General features: G+C 42.4%; 1 protein-coding gene across 1 annotated transcript; it reads right to left on the bottom strand.

Annotated features, from left to right (window-relative positions):
- Window positions 1–10,502: 10,502 nt before the first annotated feature.
- LOC122935008 lies at window positions 10,503–14,795 on the bottom strand. The gene is made up of 2 exons (XM_044290720.1): window positions 13,009–14,795; window positions 10,503–10,562 (listed from the first exon to the last, which is right to left on the bottom strand). Exons 1-2 carry the CDS (start codon window positions 14,575–14,577, stop codon window positions 10,530–10,532), a joined length of 1,602 nt encoding a protein of 533 aa, XP_044146655.1. The 5' UTR covers window positions 14,578–14,795; the 3' UTR covers window positions 10,503–10,529.
- Between the last annotated feature and the right edge of the window lie 12,050 nt (window positions 14,796–26,845).

Here is a 26,845-nt window from a genome sequence, read left to right as displayed (position 1 = left end):
AAAAAAAAATTACATGTCTGGTACAATTATATTTTCCATTCTTTACAGGAATAAAGCCTGATGGATAGTGATCAGCGAATTTGCTGAAATTCATATAATAATATATAATCTGGATGGGCTGGGTCATTTGATTCAGGTCCGAATAAAATCGGTCTGAATCGAAAGTGCCCCAATTTCCTTGACAAGTTGAGGATGGCTCTCCAAGGACTCCTAGAACTCTATACAACTCCTTTCGAGCTCTTTTAAGCCAAGACATCATTAGTGATGTCATAGTGACAGTGACAAATATGGCTATGGGCAAACAGATTGTAGTCAGTGGTAAAAAAAAAACAGCCTGTTTAATAACACACTGCACAGATTTTTTTAAATATTTTTTTTCTTTTATATATTTTAAATAATTTCACTTTTTGGCAGCAAATGCCTGCCGGTGTGTACATAGACATCTCCCAGGATAATGTCTTCCTCCTTTTTCATCTTTCCTGTCTTCTGATCTGAAACATGGCCTACAAGATATTGGGAAATTCTCCCAAATTGAATCACCAAAAATTCTGATTCGGTTTCAACCTGAATTTTTTGAAAAATTCATGGTTGAATTCACTGTATTGATTCGCTTATCTCTACTGTTGACCAAGGTACAGATGGAATTTGCCATGTCCTTGGAATTTGAGAGGGGTTAAAGAAGGGGAAGTTTTCTCACTGTGATTGGCTGCCAGGAAGAAACAAAGAGGGGGAAGGTGGAGGAATTGCTTGGTGACCGGGCAATAGAAACTAAAGGAGTTGCCTGGCTGGTTAATTTTATATATTTTTTTAAGAGTTAGAATGGTTCAAAAAAGTTAAAGAAGTCATACTCACCTATAGGATCCCCCACTGCTCCTCTTCTGATGCTTCCTGGGTCCCCATTTACTCTACTTTTCCGGTAAAAGGAAATGTGATTGCTCAGCCAATTACTGGCCACAACAGTGACCTGCCTCTATAACCTGCTGCCCACCAAGAGGACTGCATCTTCAATGTGACAGGTTCAATATAAAAAATCATATAAATAAAGGAAAGGGTCATCAATAACTATAAATGTCAGCTTTTTACCAGGACATGGATGTGATTTCTAAATTTACATGGAGAGAGGTGCTTTTCTAGGATGTTTCTATACCACCAAATAAACCCCTTATATACATTGTACCTAGCTTTAAATGGTAATCCAGATTAGAAAAAGAGGTCTATTGTTTACTTTGACCCAGGACCTGTGCCTAATTTTGCAGATCAGTCTTATTCACTTAAATTGGGATGAACTGCAATACCAGACACAGTCCATGGGCAAGCGTGGCGCAGTTAAAAAAATCAGGCCTTTTTTTCTTATTCGTGGACTACCCCTTTTTTATTTATTGCATTTTATATAGCGCTACTATATTCCGCAGCGCTTTACAGACATTATCATCCAACTGTCCCAATGGGGCTCACAATCTAAGGTCCCTATCAGTATGTCTTTTGGAGTACCCCTTTGACACAAAATACATGATACAAGCATTCAACATGGCTGATTTTTTGTATAGTTGTCCGGAAATGGAGGTATTTAAAGGGGTTATGCTGTGATAAAAAAATAAAATAAAAAATCAGACATCATATAGTACATGACAATCTCCTTTTAACAGCTAGAACCAGCCCTGTAACTCACATGGGTCCAGAGCCCCTGCCATGCATTGCTTCATTAAAGAAGACCTGTCACCAAAAATGCAGAACAGATTGATATATAGTTTTATGGGAAATTATTCAGTAAAACCTGTAATTTATACATTTATATCTATGTTTTTCCACCTCCTGTGGACAGCTATGGGTACAGAAGGGAGTTGTTATCAGTGACTGATAGCATTGTGTGTATAAGTGTGTATAAGAGACACCTGCCTCCTGTACTGATAGCACTCCACAGGGCTGCAGATGTAAATGTATACATTTAGGTTTTACTGAATCTTTTCCCACAAAACTATATATCAATCTGCTCCGCTCCTCCTGCTCTATACCATGCTGCTTTCAGACTGCATTGCATTTTTGGGTGACAGGCTCCCTTTAAGGCCTCATGCACACGACCATTGTTGTGTTCCGTTCCGCAAAATGGGTTTCCGTTGTTCCGTGATCCGTTTTAGTTTTAGTTTCCGTGTGTCTTCCTTTATTTTTGGAGGGCCACCAGACATAAAGGAATAGATCTGTAAAGAATAAATCAAGGCAACTGGATGTACTGTAGATTTCTTGAAAACGTTTCACTCGTTCTTCCAACGAGCTTTCTCAATTTCTCAAGAGAAAGCTCGTTGGAAGAACGAGTGAAACGTTTTCAAGAAATCTACAGTACGTCCAGTTGCCTTGATTTATTCTTTACAGATATATACCATGACCTGAATAAATGAGAACCTTCACAGACATAAAGGAATAGCCCTCTACTCTGTCGCTGGTATCTTTTCCTCCTTTCCTTGATATCCCAGTTACGTGCATTCATTTTCCAACCCATGTCATCCACCATATCACTAGATTCTTCTCACCACTAAGTGGAGATGGGTCTCCTTAGTTTCTGAGACCCAACACAGCTGATCTGGTCAAGCCCTTTTGAATCAGGGGTTTGTCCATATCTTTCTGCTATTTATATGTCAAAGGCTAGAAGTTTTCACAATGTTATGAAGATATGGAAATGTAAGAAAGGAAAGTTCTTGAAAATGTAAGAAAGCAAAGCTAGACACTTTGATGTTGTTGAAGGTCAAACTAAATGTTCCACTCAAGAAATGAAGGTTCCACGCTGACACAAAAGTGCTAAGAGATGGGATTCACTTAAGAACATTGTCCAATGATGTCTACTTTTCCACCAGTAGATTAATGAGCCATTGTCTCTAAGCTTTAGAATAGAAGGAAAAAATCTTTCCATTTCTTGTCTTAGCTTTAAAGAAAGGATTCATGGAATCTATTTTAATACCAGGTGAAATTATAGGATTCCCCCTTTGGCCCGTTTATCTAAGCTGATGATGATCCTCAAATGCACGGAGAACATATGGTTATCTTCAACATTTATTACTTTGGATGACACTTTTACAGCTCAGCTATGCTCAGACGTAGCTAAATATATTCAAACTTTGCAAAATATGGCACATTTGAAACTCTTCCAGGTCATCCAAAGGTGTTTATGAGCTTGATCAAAGTCAGACGGCCAGAAGAATTTCAATGGAATAATTGGAATATGCAGACTATTATAAAGTTGCCTCTTTATTGTGCACTCATAGGGCAGATGGAGGGGCTTCTAATAAAATAGTGACTGCAGTGAAAGTAATGGAATAATGGTGCATGCAAAGAGTTTTTTGGAGTTTTTTTTTGTTCATCATACAAAATACAGTATAATTTATAGAACATTCTTATCTGTCATAATAAAGAATGTGTAAGAAAACAGAAAGAGAGCCTCTGTGTTTGGACTGTGTTTGGTATTGCAGTATGTAGACTGAGCTGTGCTGAGGGTGCTGTTTTGGGGGAAAAACAATTAAAGCAGATGCTTTTTATAATATCATAAAATCCCTTCAGATTTGGAATTGGATGTTATTAGAAAAAAAAACTATCTGCTTTCTTCCAGGAACAGTGCCACTCTTTCCCTCAGGCTGTGTCTGGATTTGAAGCTCAACTCCATTCACTGAAATGGAGTTGAACTTCCATGCAGGGAGAGGTAAGATATATTTCTAGCTTTGAAGTCCTCCTAAGAAGTGGTTGTGATGGCTTTGAAGATTTACTAATCCCATCTAATATGTAGACAGAGTAAACGTAGACAGACAGTCTGAACATGCGCCAAATTATCATAGTGGCTGATACTGGCAAATAAATCTGGAGCATTTTAAGACTTTCTAGTCTAGTTTATGCCACCTATTAGTTGGCCCGGTTTATGCCAAAAATGCATCCACATGCCCTGAAAATCAATCTCAATATGCCAAAACTCTGTCTCTGAGACAAAAACCTATCTCTGTGCCAAAATTCTGTCCACCAAAAACTTTAGACCAACACTAAGTTAGTCTAATCAAAATCACTTTTTTTGCACCAGAATTATGGAAATCAGCTTAATAAATGTATCTAAAAGGAAGACAAATGCTGTCCATGCCCACATTCCATATTAGAAACAGGAAATGTGTAGGAAGTTGGAAAAAGTCATCCTTTTTGGTGCATCTGAGTAATAACTGTGTCTAAAATGAGGTGTAGCAGAATTTTGGTGAAAACATTGTTAAGAAATTGGTGCACTTACCATAGTAACTGTGGACAACTGTGTGTGAAAAGTAAATGTAAGTCCTTTGGTGAAGTCTTTTGTTCCAGAGGATCCTCATGCTAGGCTGTGACAAAATGATGTGCCCAAAGGTCCAGCGGAAGACAACCCACTTTGGAGGTGACTTTGGAGCCCTACCACTCGTCACAAGAGTCTGTTTCTTATCTGATGATTCACAAATCACCTAGTAGACAGATAATGGTATGTCCTGTGGGATGATAAGGAAGATTAAAATGCCAGTAAAAAGTGGACATCACGTGTCTAGATAAATGATGGACCCAAAGAATGGCCGATGTTGGTTTCAATGATAGGCAAGAAATGTCAATTTTGGAGCCATTGATTTATTACCTACATTATAATGCCCAGCAAACTCTTGATGACCAGACTTCTGTGTTAGTTATTTTTTGGGGCAGCACGTTGGCTCAGTGGTTAGCACTGGTGTCTTGCAGCACCGGGGTCCTGGATTTGAATCCGACCAAGGACAATATCTGCATGTAGTTTGTATGGGCCAGAGTGGTGGTAAATAGGCCACACTATGTCTGGAAATGTTGTGTTGCACTTTATCACTGTGCTCCTACCTTTGGATACGGTTGGATCCCAGACGTGGGTGGTCCAAAGCAGTGCATAAAGGGGTAGTTAACTTGGATGGGGTAGGACAAAGTTGAGTACAGACTTGAGTAAATATTGAACAATTGCTTTTACTTGTAATAAATGATAATCCAAACGTTTCCAGACTTTATCTTATACTTTGGCAGGCGAACTCTCACTGCCAACAAACTCTTCTCTTCTGTGTAGTAGCTCTCTTAGCTCAGCTATGTTAGTCGCAGTAGTCTTGCTGTGGAAAACTCTAGGAACTTCTTGTCCTGATTATTAGTACCTCAATCTCACAAGTTGCTTGGGTTTGCGCAACCTCCAGTGATAAGGCTGGCATAGGACTAACAGAACCTGTCCAGACAGGACCAGGCCTGCTGCCTTCCCCTAGCAGGGGTTAAGTCAGACGGACTCTTCACACAAGGGGAAAGGGAAGACTAATGTAGCTCCCTGGCTAACTCCTCCTCTCTTTCAGCTCCCTCTAGAGGAAGAGAGAATGGACAATCCAGTCTATCCCCTGTAACTAGCTATGCCAAGCGTATTTGCCACCCAGTGTTAGACCAGGTTAAAACACTTGAACCATACAATTGCATAGGAATTAGAGGAGGGACGACGAATCATTCGAATCCACGGACCCCTTAAATTTTGCTGGATTCGTGAGATTCGTGGACTCGAATCCTGACGTAATTTACGAAATTCTAATCCGACGAATCCCCGGACCTCCCAAGACGCCTGCTATTTCCCCAGTGGCGTCGCCAAGGGGGGCCAGAGGTGCCCACAACCCCCCCTACATCACGCTATGCCCCCCATGTGCTCCCCAACTGAAATGTGCCCCTATACATTTTGACTGCTCACAGGAGTGTACATTCCTTCTAAACTGTAATCGGTATCCTCTGAACTGGTCCTGCAGTAACTTTAACTTTAAATCAGTGCTCACTCAGTAACAACTAACAGGCAGTGCGGGTGGCGCGCCTGCTCCTCCTACTAGGCTGCGCAGGCGCGTGACGTCACTGTAAGCACTGTCCGCGCACTGCCTGTAGGCTGTAGCCTGGCCCTGTTACCAAAGCTAGCTGAGGAGCGGTGTAAGGTACTAGTAGAGATGAGCGGCCACTTATTTAAAGTTAAAGTTACTGCAGGATATGGATTACAGTTTAGAAATGTGACTCTCAAATGTACACTCCTGTGAACGGCGGGGAGGGGGATCTGTGGATGACACTGTTATGGAGTGGGATCTGTGGATGACACTGTTATAAGGAGGGGGATCTGTGCATGACACTGTTATAGGGAGAGGGATCTGTGGATGATACTGTTATGGGGTGGGATCTGTGGATGACACTATTATTACAGATCCCCCTCCATAACAGTGTCATCCACAGATCCCCCCATAAGTGTCATCCACAGATCCCCCTCCATAACAGTGTCATCCACAGATCCCCCTCCATAACAGTGTCATCCACAGATCCCCCCATAAGTGTCATCCACAGATCCCCCTCCATAACAGTGTCATCCACAGATCCCCATAATTCTTATGTACAGGATTCGTAGGATTCGAGATTCAATAGATTCAATATATTCGAGAACCTTTTCGGATTTGGATTAGAAAAAAATTGGATTCGTCCCACCTCTAATAGGAATAAATGCATACATTTTGCAGGATGTGGAAATAAGCGCACAAGATGACACAGGATCAACAATATCAGATAGTGGGGGTGCAAAAAGAGTGGTAATGCAACTCTGGGGCATTACAGTTTTCCCCGTGTTTGAGTGGGTTTCCTCCCGTGGTCCGTACACATACTGATAGAGAACTTAGATTGCGAGCTTCGCTGGAGACAGCAAGTGATGATAATGGCTGTAAACACTGCTGAGTATGTCGCTATATAAGTGAGTAAAATAAATAAAAATTAAATCTCTGCTAGTTGTAGTGAATTAGATTATTCAAAACCGTTCAACAGGTGGAGACAGACAAAAATAATTCTCCTACAGATTGCATGAAAATAATTCTGTCTGGAGACAAGCCGGGCACGCACATTTAAAGCCAATGCAAACAAGAATGAATGCAAACCACTGCAATCAAGCTTTATTAAGGAACTATGGATTATAGGATGTGTGAAATGACTGCTGGGATTTGCCATAGACAGGGAGGGGTATATTTTTTGGGGACAAACAAGAAATTCGAGTTAATCACTCAGTCAGGCATACAGCTGAAAGCTTTCAATGAGCAGCATATTCCTGGCTCCAAATCAATGTGTGTGCCAACTACAAGTGCTGTCAGTTGAGCAAATATTACCTGAATCACTGCTAATTAAAATGCACAAAGCTTAGTCACGTAATCTAAATTGGGGTGACATATTGCATTGCCCTAGTTGTAGCCTATAGCCATCAAGACTTATTTTTTATTGCGTTCTTTGGGCGCTCAACTTATCAGCCAGTTGACCTCGACAATTGCATAAAAGGGCAGCTCTATGGCTGAACATCACTGCCCTCGCACATTTACTCCTCTATATCACACATACAGAAAATGGGGTAATCACATGAAATCTCGATATTATAAAGTGACTATCCCCCACACCCTAGATTTACCATTCCTCTATTACACAGGAACTACAAACCAGACAGTATTCCATTCCCAGCAGCAATGAATTAATGATCGTCCCCCTATGGGACACGAGATTGAACCTCCTTGACCACTCTAACTTACACTCTTCTCAAAACATTCACCCCTATTAGCTCCCCTTCTCCCGCCAACAGCGCATAAGTACTTATATGGATACTTATTTAAATATATAAAAATATTTATTTACACTCTAGATCTAGAAATTGGATTGCGAAATATATTGTTGTTTGCCAATACATGGATATAGTTGGATGTATATCCAATTATTCCACAAATGATTCCATATATACTCCATATATACTCCATATGTACTCTATATACTCCATAAGGTCAGATGTACAGTATATATAATTACTCTAATACCAAATACTCTCCATCTGTCCAATTCATTCAATGGACCTAGGAAGTAATCCAACTCATTACAGGTATCATTGTTATGTGTATGTGTATATATATATTTATATATATATATTTTATATGTATATTTATGTTTTTGACTTCATCCTCACTCTTTGCCAATTATGCTTTCCTATCAATTTTCTGACGCATCCAACTAATTGATGGTTAATTGATGTTCGATTGACAATTGCTGACTGGCCATTAACTATTGAGTGATTCACGTCATTGCTAGTGTTTCACACTCAATGCCACTTAAATATATACTATAATCTTAAATATATATATACATATTTTTTAATTTTCAATTTATCATATGTGTTGTTTTTTTCCTTTTTGTATATATGTATATATATATATATACACACACACACACTCACCTAAAGAATTATTAGGAACACCTGTTCTATTTCTCATTAATGCGATTATCTAGTCAACCAATCACATGGCAGTTGCTTCAATGCATGTAGGGTTGTGGTCCTGGTCAAGACAATCTCCTGAACTCCAAACTGAATGTCAGAATGGGAAAGAAAGGGGATTTAAGCAATTTTGAGCGTGGCATGGTTGTTGGTGCCAGACGGGCCGGTCTGAGTATTTCACAATCTGCTCAGTTACTGGGATTTTCACGCTCAACCATTTCTAGAGTTTACAAAGAATGGTGTGAAAAGGGAAAAACATCCAGTATGCGGCAGTCCTGTGGGCGAAAATGCCTTGTTGATGCTAGAGGTCAGAGGAGAATGGGCCGACTGATTCAAGCTGATAGAAGAGCAACGTTGACTGAAATAACCACTCGTTACAACCGAGGTCTGCAGCAAAGCATTTGTGAAGCCACAACACGCACAACCTTGAGGCCCCAACAGCAGAAGACCCCACCGGGTACCACTCATCTCCACTACAAATAGGAAAAAGAGGCTACAATTTGCAGGAGCTCACCAAAATTGGACTGTTCAAGACTGGAAAAATGTTGCCTGGTCTGATGAGTCTCGATTTCTGTTGAGAAATTCAAATGGTAGAGTCCGAATTTGGCGTAAACAGAATGAGAACATGTATCCATCATGCCTTGTTACCACTGTGCAGGCTGGTGGTGGTGGTGTAATGGTGTGGGGGATGTTCTCTGGGCACACTTTAGGCCCCTTAGTGCCAATTGGCTATCGTTTAAATGCCACGGGCTACCTGAGCAGTTCTGAAGGCAAAAGGGGGTCCAACACCGTATTAGTATGGTGTTCCTAATAATTCTTTAGGTGAGTGTATATATATATATATATATATATATATATGTATATATATATATAATTCCCAATACTATTATCTATTGTATATTTCTATTCATCGTATATATATATATATATATATATATATATATATATTTTATATTTTTTAAATATAGATTTTTATTTCTATTTCTAATTTTATATATATTCATCATTCCTCATTGCATATATTATATACATATTCCCTCTAGGGGGAATATGCAGCAACAGGGCAAAAATTATCTGCGGGGATCCAACTCACCCCGGCCACAGCCTTTTCACTCCCCTATCCTCTGGTAGGCGTCTTAGAGCCCTACATGCCCGCACCACTAGGCTGAAGAACAGATTTTACCCCAAAGCAATCAGTCTCCTAAATGCTCGGAGATTATTGCCCCTTCCTAGGATAGAAACTACCACAGACTGAAAGTGACTGCTGCATTCATGAACCCATGATGACTTATTGTCTGCAGTGGTGTCTGAATCAGTGTATATATACTCACAAGCACTTCCTACTTTGCTCTTGCTATATATATGCTGTGGACTGTGAATAGTAATGCCTTCTAGTGCAATGTTTTGTGTTTTTCTAGTGTAATGCTTTAGTTTAAATGTCAGTTCTTGTTCCTCTGTCCATGGCATCTAGGATTGCTCCAAACAACATTTCATTGTATTGTACATTGTATTTGTTGCGGAGCTTGAAGATATACCCTCAATATCTTCACTTAAATCCCCTTGTAGCTGAAGAAACAGGTCAATATTCAAGAGACAATTTCCCCAGTGACTGGACGACACACAGTTTGGGAGTCAACTGACTTTACTAGGCATGTGCACCTGCTTTCAAACCTCCAACAGCCTCATTTACATACAATACATAGATTACTATGGTACAAGGAGAGGTGGGGTCAGACAATAGCAAGGGCTGATGGGAGGTTGAGGGGGGGGGGGGGGGAAGAGGTACAGACAAGAAAGACATTCGATAAGGGGCGATGTTTGCCACAATGCTCCCCCAGAACCAAGCCGGCATACACAGTCTGATCCCAACGGATCGGCTTGGGGATGTCCGGAGGAGCGCTCACAGATCACTTTTCAAGTTCAGTTTGTCTGGATAACCCGTCGGCGTTGCCATTTTGCTTCCCAGGGCGGTAGTGGATGGTAAAGTCAAAAGGCTGCAGCGCCAAACTCCAGCGCAGCAGCCTGGCATTGTCTCCTGACACCCTGTTCAGCCACACCAGCGGGTTGTGATCTGTGAATAAGGAAAAGGGTTGTCCATACAAATAGGGCTGCAGCTTTTTAAGGGCCCACACCACGGCCAGGCATTCTTTTTCTATGGCGGCGTAGCTTACTTCCCGGGGTAAAAGTTTTCTGCTTAAGTAAGCCACTGGATGCTCGCCGCCATCTTCTCCGACTTGGCTCAGTACTGCCCCCAATCCAAACATAGAAGCGTCTGTGTGGACAAGAAAGCGTTTAGTTGGATCAGGGGCGGCAAGTACAGGTGCATTCACAAGAGCCGTTTTTAGTTGCTGGAATGCCTGCTCACACTCTGGGGTCCAGACTACTATCTTAGGAAGATTCTTGCGGGTCAAATCGGTGAGGGGTTTGGCCAGGGTACTGTAGTTGGGTACAAATTTACGGTAGTATCCTGCGGTACCTAGGAATGCCAGTACTTGAGTTTTGGTCCGAGGGGTTGGCCATTTGGCTACAGCCTCTACCTTAGCCGGTTCAGGTTTTTGTTGGCCACTCCCTACCCGGTGTCCTAGGTATTGGACTTCTGCCATCCCTATATGGCACTTACTGGGTTTCAGAGTTAATCCTGCCTCCCTAATACGGTCTAGTACGGCTCCTATGTGGGTCAGGTGTTCAGTCCAGGACTGGCTGAAGATCGCTATATCATCTAGATAGGCGCAAGCGTACTCCTGGAACCCATCCAATAGCCGATCCACCATCCTCTGAAAAGTAGCCGGAGCGTTTTTCATCCCGAATGGCATGACCTTAAACTGGTACAGGCCAAACGGGGTGACAAACGCCGACTTAGGGATGGCGTCTTCGGCTAGGGGAATCTGCCAATACCCCTTACAAAGATCTATTGTGGTGAGGTATTGGCCCCTGGCCATTTTGTCCAGGAGCTCGTCTATCCGGGGCATAGGGTAGGCATCGGATATGGTCTTATCATTAAGCCTCCGGTAGTCTACGCAGAAGCGGGTAGTCCCATCCCGCTTCGGCACCAGAACTACTGGGGAGGCCCAAGGGCTTTCAGAGTGCTCTATAACTCCTAGTTTTAGCATTTCTTCAATTTCCTTGCGCATATTATCCTTTACAGATTCAGGTATGCGGTAAGGAGGTTGGCGGAGAGGGGTCTGCCCTGGTGTTTCTACTCTGTGGGTGGCTAACGGGGTGTACCCGGGGATATTAGAAAAAGTGGTTCCTTTTTCCCTTATTAGACTATGAACCTGCGCCCTTTCCTGGGGACTCAGCCGTTCACCTAACTGAACCTCTTCCAGGTCCTCTTTCTGGCCCTCTTTCTCTAGGAGGTCTGGGAGAGGTAAATTGTCAAAGTCCTCTGCGGCAGAGGCGCAAATAGCAGTCACCTCTTCTATGCGCTCGTAGTAGGGCTTCAGCATGTTCACATGGAGCATGCGTCTGCCCCCTGCTCCAGCGCACGGGCCGATCACATAGGTGGTATCACAGATTTGCTCCACCACCTTGTATGGGCCCTGCCAGGAGGCCTGCAGCTTGTCATTAGGGACTGGCCGTAGGATTAACACCTTCTGCCCGACCTGAAAGCTGCGGTCCCTGGCCCCCTTATCATACCATCTGCGCTGTCGTTGTTGGGCCGCTTGGAGGTTAGTACGTACCGCCTGGGTCAGAGCCTCCAAGCGTTCCCTAAACTCCAGCACGTATGGAACAATAGGGGTACCATTCGTAGTTACCCCTCCCTCCCAGTGTTCTCTGATAAGGTCTAAGGGACCCCTCACTCTCCTCCCGAACAATAATTCAAAAGGGGAGAATCCCGTGGATTCTTGGGGTACTTCCCTATAGGCAAAGAGCAAGTGGGGCAAAAACCGTTCCCAGTCTTTTTGAGTGTCTATGAACGTGCGGATCATCTGTTTAAGTGTTCCGTTAAACCGTTCACAGAGCCCGTTGGACTGGGGGTGGTAGGCGGAGTTTAAGATCGGTTTCACCCCACACACTTTCCAGAGTTGGTGGGTGACCTCTGCAGTGAACTGGGTGCCCCTATCCGATATAATCTCCCGGGGAAATCCCATACGGGAGAATATTTGCATAAGGGCATCGGCTATAGTCTCTGCATGTACATTGGTCAACGCCACTGCCTCTGGGTATCTAGTGGCGTAGTCCACCACGGTCAAGATGTATTTCTTACCGGAGGGACTGGGTTTCGCTAGGGGTCCTATTATGTCTACGGCTACTCGACTGAAGGGTTCTTCAATTATGGGCAGGGATCTGAGTTTGGCTTTATAGCGATCCCCTCTCTTCCCTACCCTCTGGCAGGTATCGCACGTTTGACAGTATTGTCTAATATCCTTTGAGATACCTGGCCAGAAGAAGTTCTGTGTCAGCCGATGTTTCGTTCGGCTGATTCCTAAATGTCCTGATAATGGTATATCGTGCGCGATGCGCAGCAACTCTTGTCTATACTTTCGGGGTACCACTAACTGCTTAGTGGGCACGGGTATGGACCCTGCTACTACCTTCTCTGCATAGCGGTATATGAGACCTTTATCCCAAGCATATCTCTCTCCCTCCAACCCTCCTTGGTCCTTGTTAATCCTATCTTTATATACCTGCAGGGAGGGATCTAGGGCCACCTCACTGCCAAATTCCAGGGGGGCATCCCAGGGGAGAATAGGAGGGGTGTGTGGCATATTGTTTACCTGAGCCTCAGAGTGATCGGATGGAGCCGTGGTGCGTGCTTGCTGCCGGGTAACAACCGGGTAGGCCTCTTGGATAGTTGGTTGAGGGACAAAAGCAGAGGTGAGCTCCCCCAAGTCGTTGCCCAAAATAACATCAGCGGGCAAATCCTGCATAATTCCCACCTCCACGTTTCCATGCCCTGCCCCCCAATTCAAATGCACCTTGGCAGTGGGAACTTTGTAAATTGCTCCCCCTGCCACCCGTACAGCTACACAGTCTCCGGTGAGGGTGTGCTTAGGCACCAAATGATTTCGGACCAGGGTTAACGTGGCCCCAGAGTCACGTAATCCTTGTATACTCTTCCCCTCCATGTGTACCACCTGGCGGTGCCCCTGACGGTTGTCTGAGGCGGCTTGTATGGGGTTTACCTCGTGTAGGATCCCCAGAGGCTCTTCTATTGAGGTGATTGTGGATGTTGGGAGCACAGATTCTCTTTGGCAGCAGTGTACTGCAGCCCGATTGGGGGGAGAAGGACCCTGGTAGTTCCAGTTCTGGCGAGGTCGGTTACGTGGGCAGTCTCTCTGGATGTGCCCCTGTTGGTTGCAGGTGTGGCAGCGGATCGGTGGTCGGGTATTGTACCTAGGAGGGTACTGGTTGTGGCTCGCGGCTGGTCGTGGGTGAGCCAAGGTAGTCACTGCTGGCAGAGGGGTGGTAGATCCATACGTGGTCCGGTGTGGTGTGCGTTGGTCTCGTCTGGTGTCTTGGAACTCGTCAGCTAGCTTGGCTGCCTCTGGTAGGGTACGGGGTTTGCGATCTCGTACCCAATTTTGCAGTTCTGTGGTTAGTCCATTAAAAAACTGCTCCATTACTATTAACTGAAACATCTCTTCCATAGTGGTGACCCGTGTCGCTTCCATCCACCCCTTGGCGGCTCGTTGTAGTTGGTGTGCCCATTCAGTGTGTGAGTCTTTTGTTTGTTTCTTGATGTCCCGGAATTTGAGTCGGTATGCCTCAGAGGTAATGGCATACCGTGCTAGGATGGCTTGTTTGACTTTGTGATAATTCCTGATGTCTTCGTCTGGGACGGTTCGGTATGCCTCTGCGGCGCGGCCTGACAATCTACCTGCCAGCAGGGGTACTTGGTCGGCTGGGCTGATGTCGTGTAGCTGGCACAACCTTTCGAAATCCTGTAGGTATTCGTCAATATCACTTTCTCCTTCTGTGTAATTTTTAAAAGCTTGGTAGGGAATCTTAGCTTTTCCCTGGGTAGTGCTGGTGGGCGCTGGGGCTCTTTCCCCAACTCGCTGAATAGCGTTTTGCTTAGCTACAATGTACTCGTGTACATCTGCTATCAGTCTTTCTAGTGTCTCCACGGAGGGGGTGTTTGGGTAAAAAGCTAACCTGCTATTGAGCTCTCTTGCAAATTCCGTTGGCTCTGTCTCCTGTGGAGTTGCCGCAGTGGTCGCTCTGTCCCCCTCCATGAGTTCGGCCACAAGAGTAGCTTTGGTTTTGTTGCTGGCTTTTCTTCCCCTTGCTTCCAATAATTCCTTTAACGTAGTTCGTTTCAATGTTGCATAATTCGTCTCCATTCACCGTTCGTTCGAATGACTGCACATATTCTTGAACTCCGGTATATCCGAATGGCTGTTTCAACGAACTGCTGCTTTGCTGTGCGGTTTGAATCCCACCGCTGCCACCAATTGTTGCGGAGCTTGAAGATATACCCTCAATATCTTCACTTAAATCCCCTTGTAGCTGAAGAAACAGGTCAATATTCAAGAGACAATTTCCCCAGTGACTGGACGACACACAGTTTGGGAGTCAACTGACTTTACTAGGCATGTGCACCTGCTTTCAAACCTCCAACAGCCTCATTTACATACAATACATAGATTACTATGGTACAAGGAGAGGTGGGGTCAGACAATAGCAAGGGCTGATGGGAGGTTGAGGGGGGGGGGGGGGAGAGGTACAGACAAGAAAGACATTCGATAAGGGGCGATGTTTGCCACAGTATTGTACAGTGACAATAAAGGCATCTTATCTTATCTTCTATTGTCCATTCTATCTGTATATCAGGGTTTCAGATCAGGTATCTTATCCCCCGCTATGTATCTACTGGACCTTATGATTCATTATACCGATCATTTTTATGTATTTGTATGTATATCTATTACTTGCCACCATCCACAGCATGCTAAATGCTTCACACATCAGTTTCCCATAAGTACACTCGGCACCTATCCCAGTCATGTGACCAATATCACATGATCACACAGGCAGTGCTTCACACACCCACCGGCCCCTCCATGCTGCCAGATAGAGACATGAGCACAGAACCACCAGTAAACCCCGCCCCCCGAACGTGCGTTCCACGGGGAGGAAGTGCATCGGATCGCTACATCCCTCCGCAATAAGACTTGTCCTCTGCCACGTCCCCATAGCCCGCACATTCAACTACAAGCGCTCCACTAGATTATACCCTAACTTTATTTTACTGCACTTTATTATTTCTTTATTATATCTTGTCTCATTTGATCACTCTATTTCCGCCCTTTGGAACGCAGTCTGTGTTCCACCGACCGGAAGTGACACCCCACCACTTCCGGTTTCGGTCTTTTTTGCGCCAAATTCTTAATTGATCTGTGTATTTATAGACCTGACATGCCAACAGTACCACTGTATCTTTCTTGCTCCTGATGAAGGGGAAACCTTGATCCCCAAAACGTGTTGAGCCATATATTGTACAATAAAGGTGATTTGTGATTTGTTAAGCGCTGTGCCTCGCTGCAATCATTCACTGAGATTCTACACACAATCATGGCCAGGGGAAAACCGTCACAGGTGTCATGTGTTTTTCCTGCTGACGACCCCCCAGTGAAGTAAGTGCCTCACTGGATGTTTCCCATCCATTTTATCTCATGCTTTTAGTTCTTGTTTTTAATCTCCTGCTGATACCGTTGCGGGAAGTGACCTTTGTCTGTCTGTCTGTTTTAATCTTCCCTGTACTTTTTTTTTTTTTTTATTTTTTTTTTTTTTTTATTGTTTACTACTGTACCACCGAGACATTACATTCTCCACCCACTCTCAGCTTGGATTGGCGCTTTCGTACGTTTCTCCATCTCCCTTGGTCAGTTGAACTCCGTTTAATTGACCTTCTCCCCTTGCGTATCTCATTTTTACATAGAGTGCCTTCATTGGACACTTCTTTAGCTGCCTTCCTTGCGCTACTCGGACCTACAGTACCACCCTGTACCACCACTGTTGGCGCCGACTTTCACACACCTGGGGATTTTTCCAGATCCTTGAGTGGTTGAATAAACTTCCCTTTTTTTCCCTTTTTTCTTCCTATAAAGTGACTATGCCTGAGCAGTAATTTTTTTTCTTTAAAGGATAACTATCATATTTTTTATTTATTTTTTGCTAAAGTGTAGGGCAAGTGATAGGTAACAATTTTGCAATAGACTTTATTTAGCCAAAATGTTTATTTTTGGTAGAAAACTGGGGCTGAAATGGCCCGTAGCAGCAGTCTTCAAAAGAGCGTTGCTAAGGGCCATCCGTCCATTAGAAAAGACGGGCTGTGCAGATGCTGTGCTTCTGACTCATGCTTCCCTGGGAGACAGAAGGCTGGGCACAGGAGTCTTAGGAGTTAAAATTACATTTATATTCCCCCTTTCTATGCAATCTAATGCTGAGCCGGCTGCTACATGACTTATTATCACAGGGATCGCAGGTCAGTAAATGTTACGGATGGCTCATTTTCAAGGCTCATTTTCTTGCAACTGTATATGGGGGGGTCATGAGGGAGCCGAGAGAGATATAGTACTCCCCAATCCTCAACTTTTTATGTATATTTTAACTGAAATACTGTTCAATAGTTGAGTGTTCTCTTACATCAATGTCTGCATCATTTTCAGCTTCAACTTTTTGACTAGATGAGCATTTATTTTTCTTTGTATACTACACAATTACAATACCAATAAACTCCATAAAATTGAACAATTGAACTACTCGCTTCTTTTGCGTATACCATATGCAGTAATTAAGCAATAACACCTCATCTTTGTTTTTTTCAGTTTTATAGGTTCTACATATGCTAACATGGCTCCGGGTCAGAGCATCCCACACAAGTCAGTGACACCAGTCGCCTTTTCACATATTTATTGCACAATAAAGTTTCAAAATCAAGTCGAACACAGAAAACAATTCCAAAGAGTACATGTGAATAATGAAGCCATCACCTACTCACCAAACCTTCCTACATCCAAAACTTCTCCATCTCTGGCCCAAACGCTGAGACTGATACCTTTTCCAGAAATTTTACTTGGTCCTACACTCGTTCAATGAGGTGTGCATCCTCCGAAGAATTTTAACCAGACCTCATAAAGCAATGATGAGAGGAACAGTTGGGAGCAATAGAGGTCTATTAGAGGACTTGGTATTTAACCAAGAAATAAACCCTTACCATTCATTTTATACAGAGACAGAGTGTGAAGATATTGTGCCCCAATGCAAAATCTGGACCTGGGGCCCCTACCTGCCATGCTTCATTTATGTTACTTGTGTTTTATTATGTGGCAGAGGGTCGTTTCTGTAGGTAGCCTCAAACACAAGTGTATCTTGCCTTAGAACATCATCTGTTGGCCATAGTCAGTGTCAGACTGGGGTTTCTTGGGTCCAACAGAGAAAATTATTCTTGGGGCCCAAGTCCAACATCATTAATAAAGTTGAATACGTTTTAAATAAAAGAAATGGACCCTAGTGGCAAGTGAATTGTTCAAACTTCAAAGCCAGCGCCAAATGTTTTGTTTCTCCTAGAAATCTGGAGCCCACTGTAGTATAAGACCCTGTGTGTAATGCCTACAGGTAGTGACAGACAAGGACAGTGAACCCTAACCTAGAACCAAGCCCACTTCCCTACCTACTTGCAGCATAAGCAAGGGCGTAGCATGGTGGAGGGCAGGCAGGGCACGTCCCCCCCTAGGAGCAGAGGCTTGAGGGAAAGCGCACCAAGGCAGTTTGTTTACATAGTGAAACAGGGAGCCCTCTGCTCCCTGCTTCACTGTTCTGGCTGCACATCACGCTGCTTGCTATGTGGGAGGAGCGGTGAAAGCCCGGGAATCAGCCTACTGCACAATGTGTGTGTGAGGGCTGCTGCTGGGGAAAGCAGGGAAACAGGTAAGTATTAGTGTTTTTTATGCAGCTGGAGAGGGCACTAGGCGCCAAAGGAAGGCACAAGGACAATATAACCACAGTGGGGGTGTGTGTGTTTGGGGGGGGGAGTTGCACAAAGGGGACATTACTACTGTGAAGGGGCTACAAGAAGAACACAACTACTTTGAAAGGGCACAAAAGAAGGGCATAACTACTGTGAGGGGGCACAAAGGTGGAAATAATTACTGTGAGGGGGCACAAAGGTGGGCATAACTACTGTGAAGTGGCCACAAGGAGGACATAACTACTGTAAGGGGGCATAATGTGGGCAAAACTGCAGTGAGGGGGCACAATGTGGGAATTTATACTGTAAAGGAGGAACAATGTGGGCATAACTACTGTGAAGCAGGCAAGTGGACATGTGTGGTACTAAGGGAAAAGCAGTGCCCTAGATCACGCTGTTATACATTGGGATGGCTCGGTCTTACAGGATCAGCACAGCACTCTCTCCGAGATATTTAACAGGGACAGTTACCATCCCTTCCTTATGTGATTGTTATTTTTGCTCTATCACCACAGAACCTTGTTCCGGATCCAGTGGACATCACGCTGACACACCAGAGAATCTCTGGATGTGGTAGGACCAGTTGGTTCTTTCATTTATTGCTTGGTGTATTGGTACCACCATGTACCCTATGATAGATTTTATTAGGTAAGTGGGACAGCGTGAGTACAGTTATGCATTGGGTAGAGTTAGAGGAGTGGCTTAGTGTAAACAAAAATTTGCTGTGTCATGCTATGCGCGCTGCTGAACTTTTCCATCTTTATCTACATTTGACTGGCAAGTGTGGGGGCACCATGCAAAATCCTTGTCTCGGGTGCTGGAAAGCCTAGCTACACCTGTGATATAAGCCCTACTTAGCAGAACCGCAACTGGACGATGGTCCCTACTCTAAATAAGTGCAGAGATGGCCAAACACCAACAGACAAACAAACACCAAAGCATCATACGGAAATGGGTCAGAACCAGACAGGCTACACAATACCAAATTAGAGACAGGGGGTGGTCAGAAGATGAGCCCAGATCAAAAGCACAGAGGAATCAGTACGATAATGCAGGGAACAAGGTATCTAGCTAGTGACCTAAACAAGACTATCACTGGCAATGGAGCCCGGACAAGTAAGTTTATTACACTGTGCCTATGAGAGGATCCTCTGGTACTCCGGTGGGCCAGTCCAACTATGGGGATAGTTAGGCAGTCTTCTATCACATATGATTGTCAATCGCTCCTCCTGAATTTGGTGGGTTCAGCTGACTTTTATATGTACGGGGCAATGAGAACAACAAAGCTCAAGGACTGCTCTGATAAACTCCTGAACCCACAGCTTTGAGAAAACGGCGTTTCCGATTTACCTATTTACCTTATTACTTGATAAAAGATAAAAAGATAGATTGGTGTTACTTTCTAGAGTTTAAATGGAATCTGTCAGCTCTGAAACACCCTCCAAACTAAAATAAATGTATAGTGTAAGTGATGCTGAGTCCGATTTTTTTTAATTTTTTATCTTCATACTCACTTGCATTCCGACACTGTGCTCCGACAAACTAGCAGTAAAATGCATTGAGAGGACCTCTTGACTCCTCTCCATAATGTGTGTGAGCCCAGGAGTCCTCTCAATATATCTTACTGCTGGTTGGATGGGAGCATAGCATCAGAATGCAAATGAGTATGAAAATAGAAAATTACATAATTGGACTCAGCACCACTTACTCTAGTTTGGAGGGTTGTTGGGCCAGTAACATTTTCTTAAAAAAGGTTGGAATGGCATAAAGAAACGAAAGAAGTAATACTCCCATTCTGCTATCTTCCAGGTCCCAACTGGTCTCGACTTCCTGGTCCCTTCCAATATACATTGAATGACCACTGTGGCCAGTGATTGGCTATGGTCATTTCCTGTGTGTCGAGAGGGAACAGGAAGTAGAGACCATGGGTGACCAGTGATTTGGGATCAATTTCTTCTCACCCCTCTTTTTTTAAATAAGAAATATTACCAGGAGGACAGCCCCTTTAAAGCCCAACATCTGGATGTGTATACGGTGCTGTTTCTGTTTGTTGTTTAAGCTGTAGGTAGATTGCATTACACTGGGTACGGTTTTATCTCAGTTTTCAAGAGATGAAAAATTCCGCTTTAATAGGATATTCTCCGGCCCTTTGTGAAATGGATCTGGTGTTAATATGTGGCAATAAAAGCCATTCATTAGATAGAAGGAATTCATCATTGCACCTGGCAGATTTGATGAGAGGGATAACAGCTAATAATGGTGCAGGCAGAGGGCGGCGAGGTAAAGTAAGGCAGCACATTGTTCTGGACAGTGATGACACTAATGCATGTGTGTGATGGAGACATCTGGTTTTCGAGCACATCTGGATTTGCTTTTGGTTATCCGTGTTCTGCTAGATCACAGGTCTTCTTGATAAGAGACAGCATGTTATAAACGCTTGTCATGTTATACATATTTTTAATTAGACATGTGAATGGTATAGTATATCATAAATGATGACTGTGTTCCAAAATGGCATCCAGTGATTGGGTATGTATCACAGGTTCCTTAAATACTCTAGCACAGACTATAGTTGTAGTCTATAAGTGTATGGCTTCAGTTTAAGCAACGATGTTCCATACAGATGCATGTGTCTACCATTGACTCTCAATGTAATAGCACCCTGATGTATGCTGAAAGAACTTTCTCCTTATGTTGGACCCGCTATAGTCTAAGGAAATAGGTCTTGGTTTACATTTTCATAGGGGGGTCATGAATGTACAGTTACAGGAACAAAAACCTAAGATGCCTATAAAAAAAAGATGTCTGCAGATCTTTAGAATTAATACTGGGGTTCTTGGTCACCTCTTTAACATTTGATGTCCTGCTTTTGTGGTTTAAAAAATAAATAAATTGTAAGTTCGGTCAAAAGCATATTAAAATTATTTCCAAAATAATTAATGCCGTTGATTTTAATAGTGGGAACCTTGCATGCATGGCGCTCAGTCATCCTTTCAGCCCAAAAAGGTTGCAGCTGATGGACATCCATGAATTAGACTTCTATGACATATTTTGCTGAGCATCGCTCCATTGTCCTCAAGATTGATGGTGATCTTCATTGTAGGACTGATTTGAAACAAAATTTGATTGACAGTTTATTAACATCAATTTTGGGAAATCTTTATTTTTTATACTTTCTTTTACTTCATTTGTTACTAAGTTAGAGGACAAAAAAAAAACAAAAAAAACTAAAAACTATCATAAATAATTTGAGGATTCAATTTTCAGACCAGAGAAGCAGGAATTATTCAACCAACCTCAGCAGTAAAGACCAGGGCTACATGGCAACTTTAGACACATGAAGGTCCAATAAGATACAAGTAGGACCCACCCCCTCCACTTTCCCTATCCTCTGTGTCTTGTCAATAAAGGGACTATGCCATTTGAAAATGATTTATTATTTAAATCAAGTTTTTGTGTTGAAAATATTAGAAGTAGAGTTGAGTGAATTGAATCCAACAAAGTGGAATTCGATACAAATTTCAGGATAAATTCAAATTATTCAACTTTGTGCCTAGTGGTAGTGAATCAATTTAACCTGAAAATACGTAAAAAAATAAAAAATCATACTTACCTCCTTCATTTGCTCACAATGGGCCAGCCACCTCCATCTTGATTGAAGATCTCGGCCGAAATCCCGTGCGTGGTGACGTATGACGTCCCCACGCCTGCCGACGTGACGACGTCATCTCGGGCCGTGTGAGATTTCGCACCAGATCTTCAGATCTTTAGGCAAGATGGTGGCAGCTGGCCCATCGTGAGCAAATGGAGGCCATAAGTATGATTTTTTTTTGTCTGTAAATTTTACACAGTTTTTGCTCTCAGATGCTGCATTCATGTATGAACGCAGCATCCGAGGGGTAGAATGATGGGGAGCAGCGCTATCGCAGCTCCCTGTCACTGCACCCACTACTTATAAAAAAAATGTGCTTCTTGACAAAGTAATTCGTCACAAAGCGATTTTTATTTTTTAATTCAGAGAAGCAGCCTAATCGAATTTTGGATAAATTCACTTGTCTCTAATTTTAAGGAATTTTTGGTGGTTATTTTAATTTTTTTTATTCACCATCAACAGTACAGTACAAGAGTTTTAGGCATTAAAAAATGCTGCAAAGTAAGAATACTTTCAAAAATAGAAGAGCTGATAGTTTATTCCTTTTATAAATGAACAAAATGCAAAGTGAATAAACAAAAGAGAAATCTAATAATCCAATATATATTTGGTGTCACCACCCTTTGCCTTCAAAGCAGCATCAGTTCTTCTAGGTACACTTGCATAAAGTCAGGGATTTTGTAGAATTATAGACAGTTTTTGTAGGATTAAAATGTACCTAACTTTCTGAAGAAGTGTAAAAACTATTCTAAATGCCATAATATTTATTTTTGTTATAAACTTTATTTTTTCCCCGATTGTACTTACAGAATAGGCACACAAGGTTCAGTTGTCTATAGCGTTTTAGAAGCCTGGCATAGCACATCTGATGTGTTATGCCAGGTTTTAGCAGAATGGAGTTGGCAGAAGCAAGTACAGCGCTCACTGTGGCCCCACAGTGAAATCCATACACCCGTACACTGCTGACATGGTAGTGGTGAACAAGGGTAAGGATTCCAAAAACACTATAGACACTTGAACTGTGGGTGCCCGTTTTTTTGTAAGTAAAATAATAAAAAAAAAGGTATATTACAAAAATTTATTTTATGGCATTTAGTGTAGTTCATAATAAAACTTCTTCAAAAGTTAGGTACACTTTAACCAATTATACCAAACACATGGTACAGAGCATGCCTAAAATACTCTCCCATAGAAGTCAAGGTCCCCTCAGACCATTGTGTCTATGGACCATGTATCTGCCATAAAGCAATTTTTATGCTTTGTAAATTATGTTAACAACAGCTCTACAATCAGAAAACAAAATCAGATTAGAAAAAAGGGATGTGCTGCTATCTGTTTTTAACTGGCAGATAAAATTTGATGACAGAGTTCCTTTAAAACTAGGTAAGGAGCAGCCAAACTCTGCTACAAAGTTGAGGTTATGGAAGTTTCATGTCACAGATCATACACCATGGCAAGACTAAGCATTGCAACAAGACACAAGGTAGTTATACTGCATCAGAGAGGTCTCTCCCAGGCAAAGCTTTCAAAGCAGACTGGGGTTTCTAGATGTGCTGTTCAAGCTCTTTTGAGCAATCACATAGAAATGGGCAACGTTGAGGAACTTAGACACACAGCATGCAACGGTTTGTGTCCAGCCAATTCTCATCATTTTTGTCAGAATGCGGCCAGATCTTTGCTGGACCCCATTTTACAAATGGGGCCGACGGGTATTATGCTTGCATCCGGCAGTGCCGGATCCCGAGAATTCTGATAGACTGTTCTCTGCTGGAACAGCCTGCCGTAATACACGCCTCAGGTGTCAAAGTAGTCTTATTCGTCTTGCAATACCATCAGGGAGGCATCTGATTGGCTCCAAATTTATTCTGCAGCCCTTTGTTTTCAACAACCCCAAACATACTGCCATTTTCAGAATAGAGAAGAACAAGGAGCCCTTAAAGTGATGTAGGATTTGAACAAGCCTACATACACAGAAGATCTGTTGTAAGCTCTCCAAGATGTTTGGAACAACCTCCATGCCGAGTTCCTTCAAAAACTCTAGAAGAACTGAGGCTGTTTTGTTCATTCATCAAAGTAAGCCTATTATTGCTTCTATTTTTAAAGCATTCTTTCTTTACAGCATTTGTCCACATCTGCTTAAAACGCTTGCAAAGTACTGTAAATATTTTCAAAAAATCTTAAAATCCTGCAGTTTTTGCATGATAACAGACTGATGCTTGCTGCCCTCCAGCGATCACTTTTTAGTAGTCATCTGATTATCACAGGTAGAATTGCAATGCCAGATAACACCTTCCTCTAGATAACACCTATGGTTACAGTTTATTCACTCCTCCTGTCTGCAAAATGACCCCTGTGCTGGTCACAGATCATGCCTAGAACACGCTATTTTGTCTGTGGTTTGTAGATGCTGTTAAGAAGAGGCGAGATCGCGGCCCCTATAATCATGCACAGAAATTAGAAAAATAGCATATTTTTACTAACCCATTAGAGAACACACAAAACCCTTATAAAATGATTTCTCTCCCAGTCAGGATTTCTAGTGTTTGTCACGAATGATGTGGAACAGGTGTCGACCTAACATGAACACTGCTAATAGAGACCACACACGGCCGTTCTATCACATTAACAGGCTTTACAATGTGCCAGGACCATAGGATACAGTCACATGACGAGAGGAGAGCACAAGCCGGAGAGCGAGCAACCGAAAGAGACAATCCCTCGACTTGTTTACTATGCTATTTTATTTTATTTTTTAACCTTCCTGTCCTCTCCCTGTATTTTACCATTATTGTGTCCTCAGCCCCAGTGTTCTGCACCTGTACACTAGCAGGTGGCACTTGTAAAGACGGAGACCTATTATTTCCTCTGCGGCAGAATACAGACGCTTGCATTAAACAAGAATAATCACTGATCCATACAAAGCAAATATTAGTTTTATTAACCAAAGAGCTCCCATCGCAAGCATATATCACTGCAGCGGGCAAAGTGTCTTCAGGAAATCTAAAAAAAGCGCAAACGCTTTAGTGAATATGAACATTATTTATTATGGATTTATTTCAGCAAGTGTCCAGTAAAATGAGCGCACCCAGATATAATTCCCCGTCCCCAATATCAGGTTATATCAGAAAGAGACAAGAGCTTCAAGGGGTTGTGTCACTTCAGCAAATATCATTTATCTTATAGAGAAAGTTAATACAAGGCACTTACTAATGTATTTTGATTATCCATGTTGCCTCCTTTGCTGGCTGGATTCATTTTTCCATCACATTATACACTGCTAGTTTCCATGGTTATGACCACCCTGCAATCCATCAGTGGTGGTCGTACTTTCACACTATTAGGAAAAAACACCAGCCTATGTGAGTTCCCACGGTCCCAGCTACCCAAGAGGCCAGCACTTTTTCCTATAGTGTGCAAGCACAACCACCGCTGCTGGATTGCAAGGTGGCCATAACCATGGAAACAAGCAGCGCATAATGTGATGGAAAAATGAATCCAGCCAGCAAAGGAGGCAATATGGACAATCACAATACATTAGTAAGTGCCTTGTATTAACTCTGTCTACATGATAAATGCCATTTGCTGAAGTGACAAACCCTTTAACCACTTCCCATCTGGGCCATTTGCCCCCTTCCTGACCAGGCCTAATTTTGCAAAACTGACATATCTCACTTTATGTGGTAATAACTTTGGAACGCCTTTACTTATCCAAGTCATTCAGAGATTGTTTTCTCGTGACATATTGTACTTCATGATAGTCATACATTTGAGTCAATATATTTCACCTTTATTTATGAAAAAAATCCTAAATTTACCAAAAATTTAGAAAAATTAGCAATTTTCTAAATTTCAATTTCTTTGCTTTTTAAAACAGAAAGTGATACCTCATAAAATATTATTACTTAAAATTCCCCATATGTCTACTTTATGTTGGCATCATTTTGGAAATGTCATTTTATTTTTTTAGAACGTTAGGAGGCTTAAAAGTTTAGAAGCAATTCTCAAAATTTTAAGAAAATTGCAAAAACCCACTTTTTAAGGACCAGTTCAGGTCTGAGGTCACTTTGTGGGGCCTACATAGTGGACATCCCCATTAATAACCCCATTGTAGAAACTACACCCCTCAAGCTACTTAAAACCGATTTACAAGCTTTGTTAACCCTTTAGGTGTTCCACAAGAATTAAAGGAAAATGGAGATCAAATTTTTTAATTTCACTTTTTGGGCAGATTTTCCATTTTAATTCCATTTTTTTCTTTAACACATCGATGGTTAACAGCCAAACAAAACTTAATATTTAATACCCAGATTCTGCGGTTTACAGAAACACCCCACATGTGGACGTAAACTGATGTATGGGCACACGGCAGGGCGCAGAAGAAAAGGAACTCCACATGGTTTTTAGATGCCATGTCCCATTTGAAGCCCCCCTGATGCACCCTTACAGTAGAAATTCCCAAGAAGTGACCCCATTTGGAAACTAGGGGATAAGGTGCCAGTTTTATTGGTACTATTTTTGGGTACATATGATTTTTTGATCATTCATTATAACACTTTATGGAGCAAGGTGAGTAAAAATAGGTTGTTTTAGCACAGTTTTTATTTATTTATTTATTATTACAGCGTTCACCTGAGGGGTACGGTCAAGTGACATTTTTATAGAGCAGATTGTTACAGACGTGGCGATACCAACTATGTATACTTTTTCTTATTTATTTAAGTTTTACACAATAATAGTATTTTTGAAACAAAAAAATTATGTTTTAATGTGTCCATGTTCTGAGAGCTATATTTTTTTTATTTTTTGAGAGATTTTTTATGTAGGGGCTCATTTTTTGCGGGGATGAGGTGACAGTTTTTATTGGTACCATTTAATGGGACATACGCCTTTTTGATCACATGTGTTGCACTTTTTGTGATGTAAGGTGACTAAAATGGCTTTACCAAATATGCGGACGCGGCAATACCAAATATGTCTATTTTATTTT

Source organism: Bufo gargarizans, chromosome 4 (genome assembly GCF_014858855.1).
Source record: "Bufo gargarizans isolate SCDJY-AF-19 chromosome 4, ASM1485885v1, whole genome shotgun sequence".
NCBI lineage: Eukaryota > Metazoa > Chordata > Amphibia > Anura > Bufonidae > Bufo > Bufo gargarizans.
Note: the sequence above shows the minus strand (reverse complement) of the source record. Positions and strands in the feature narration are given on the sequence as shown.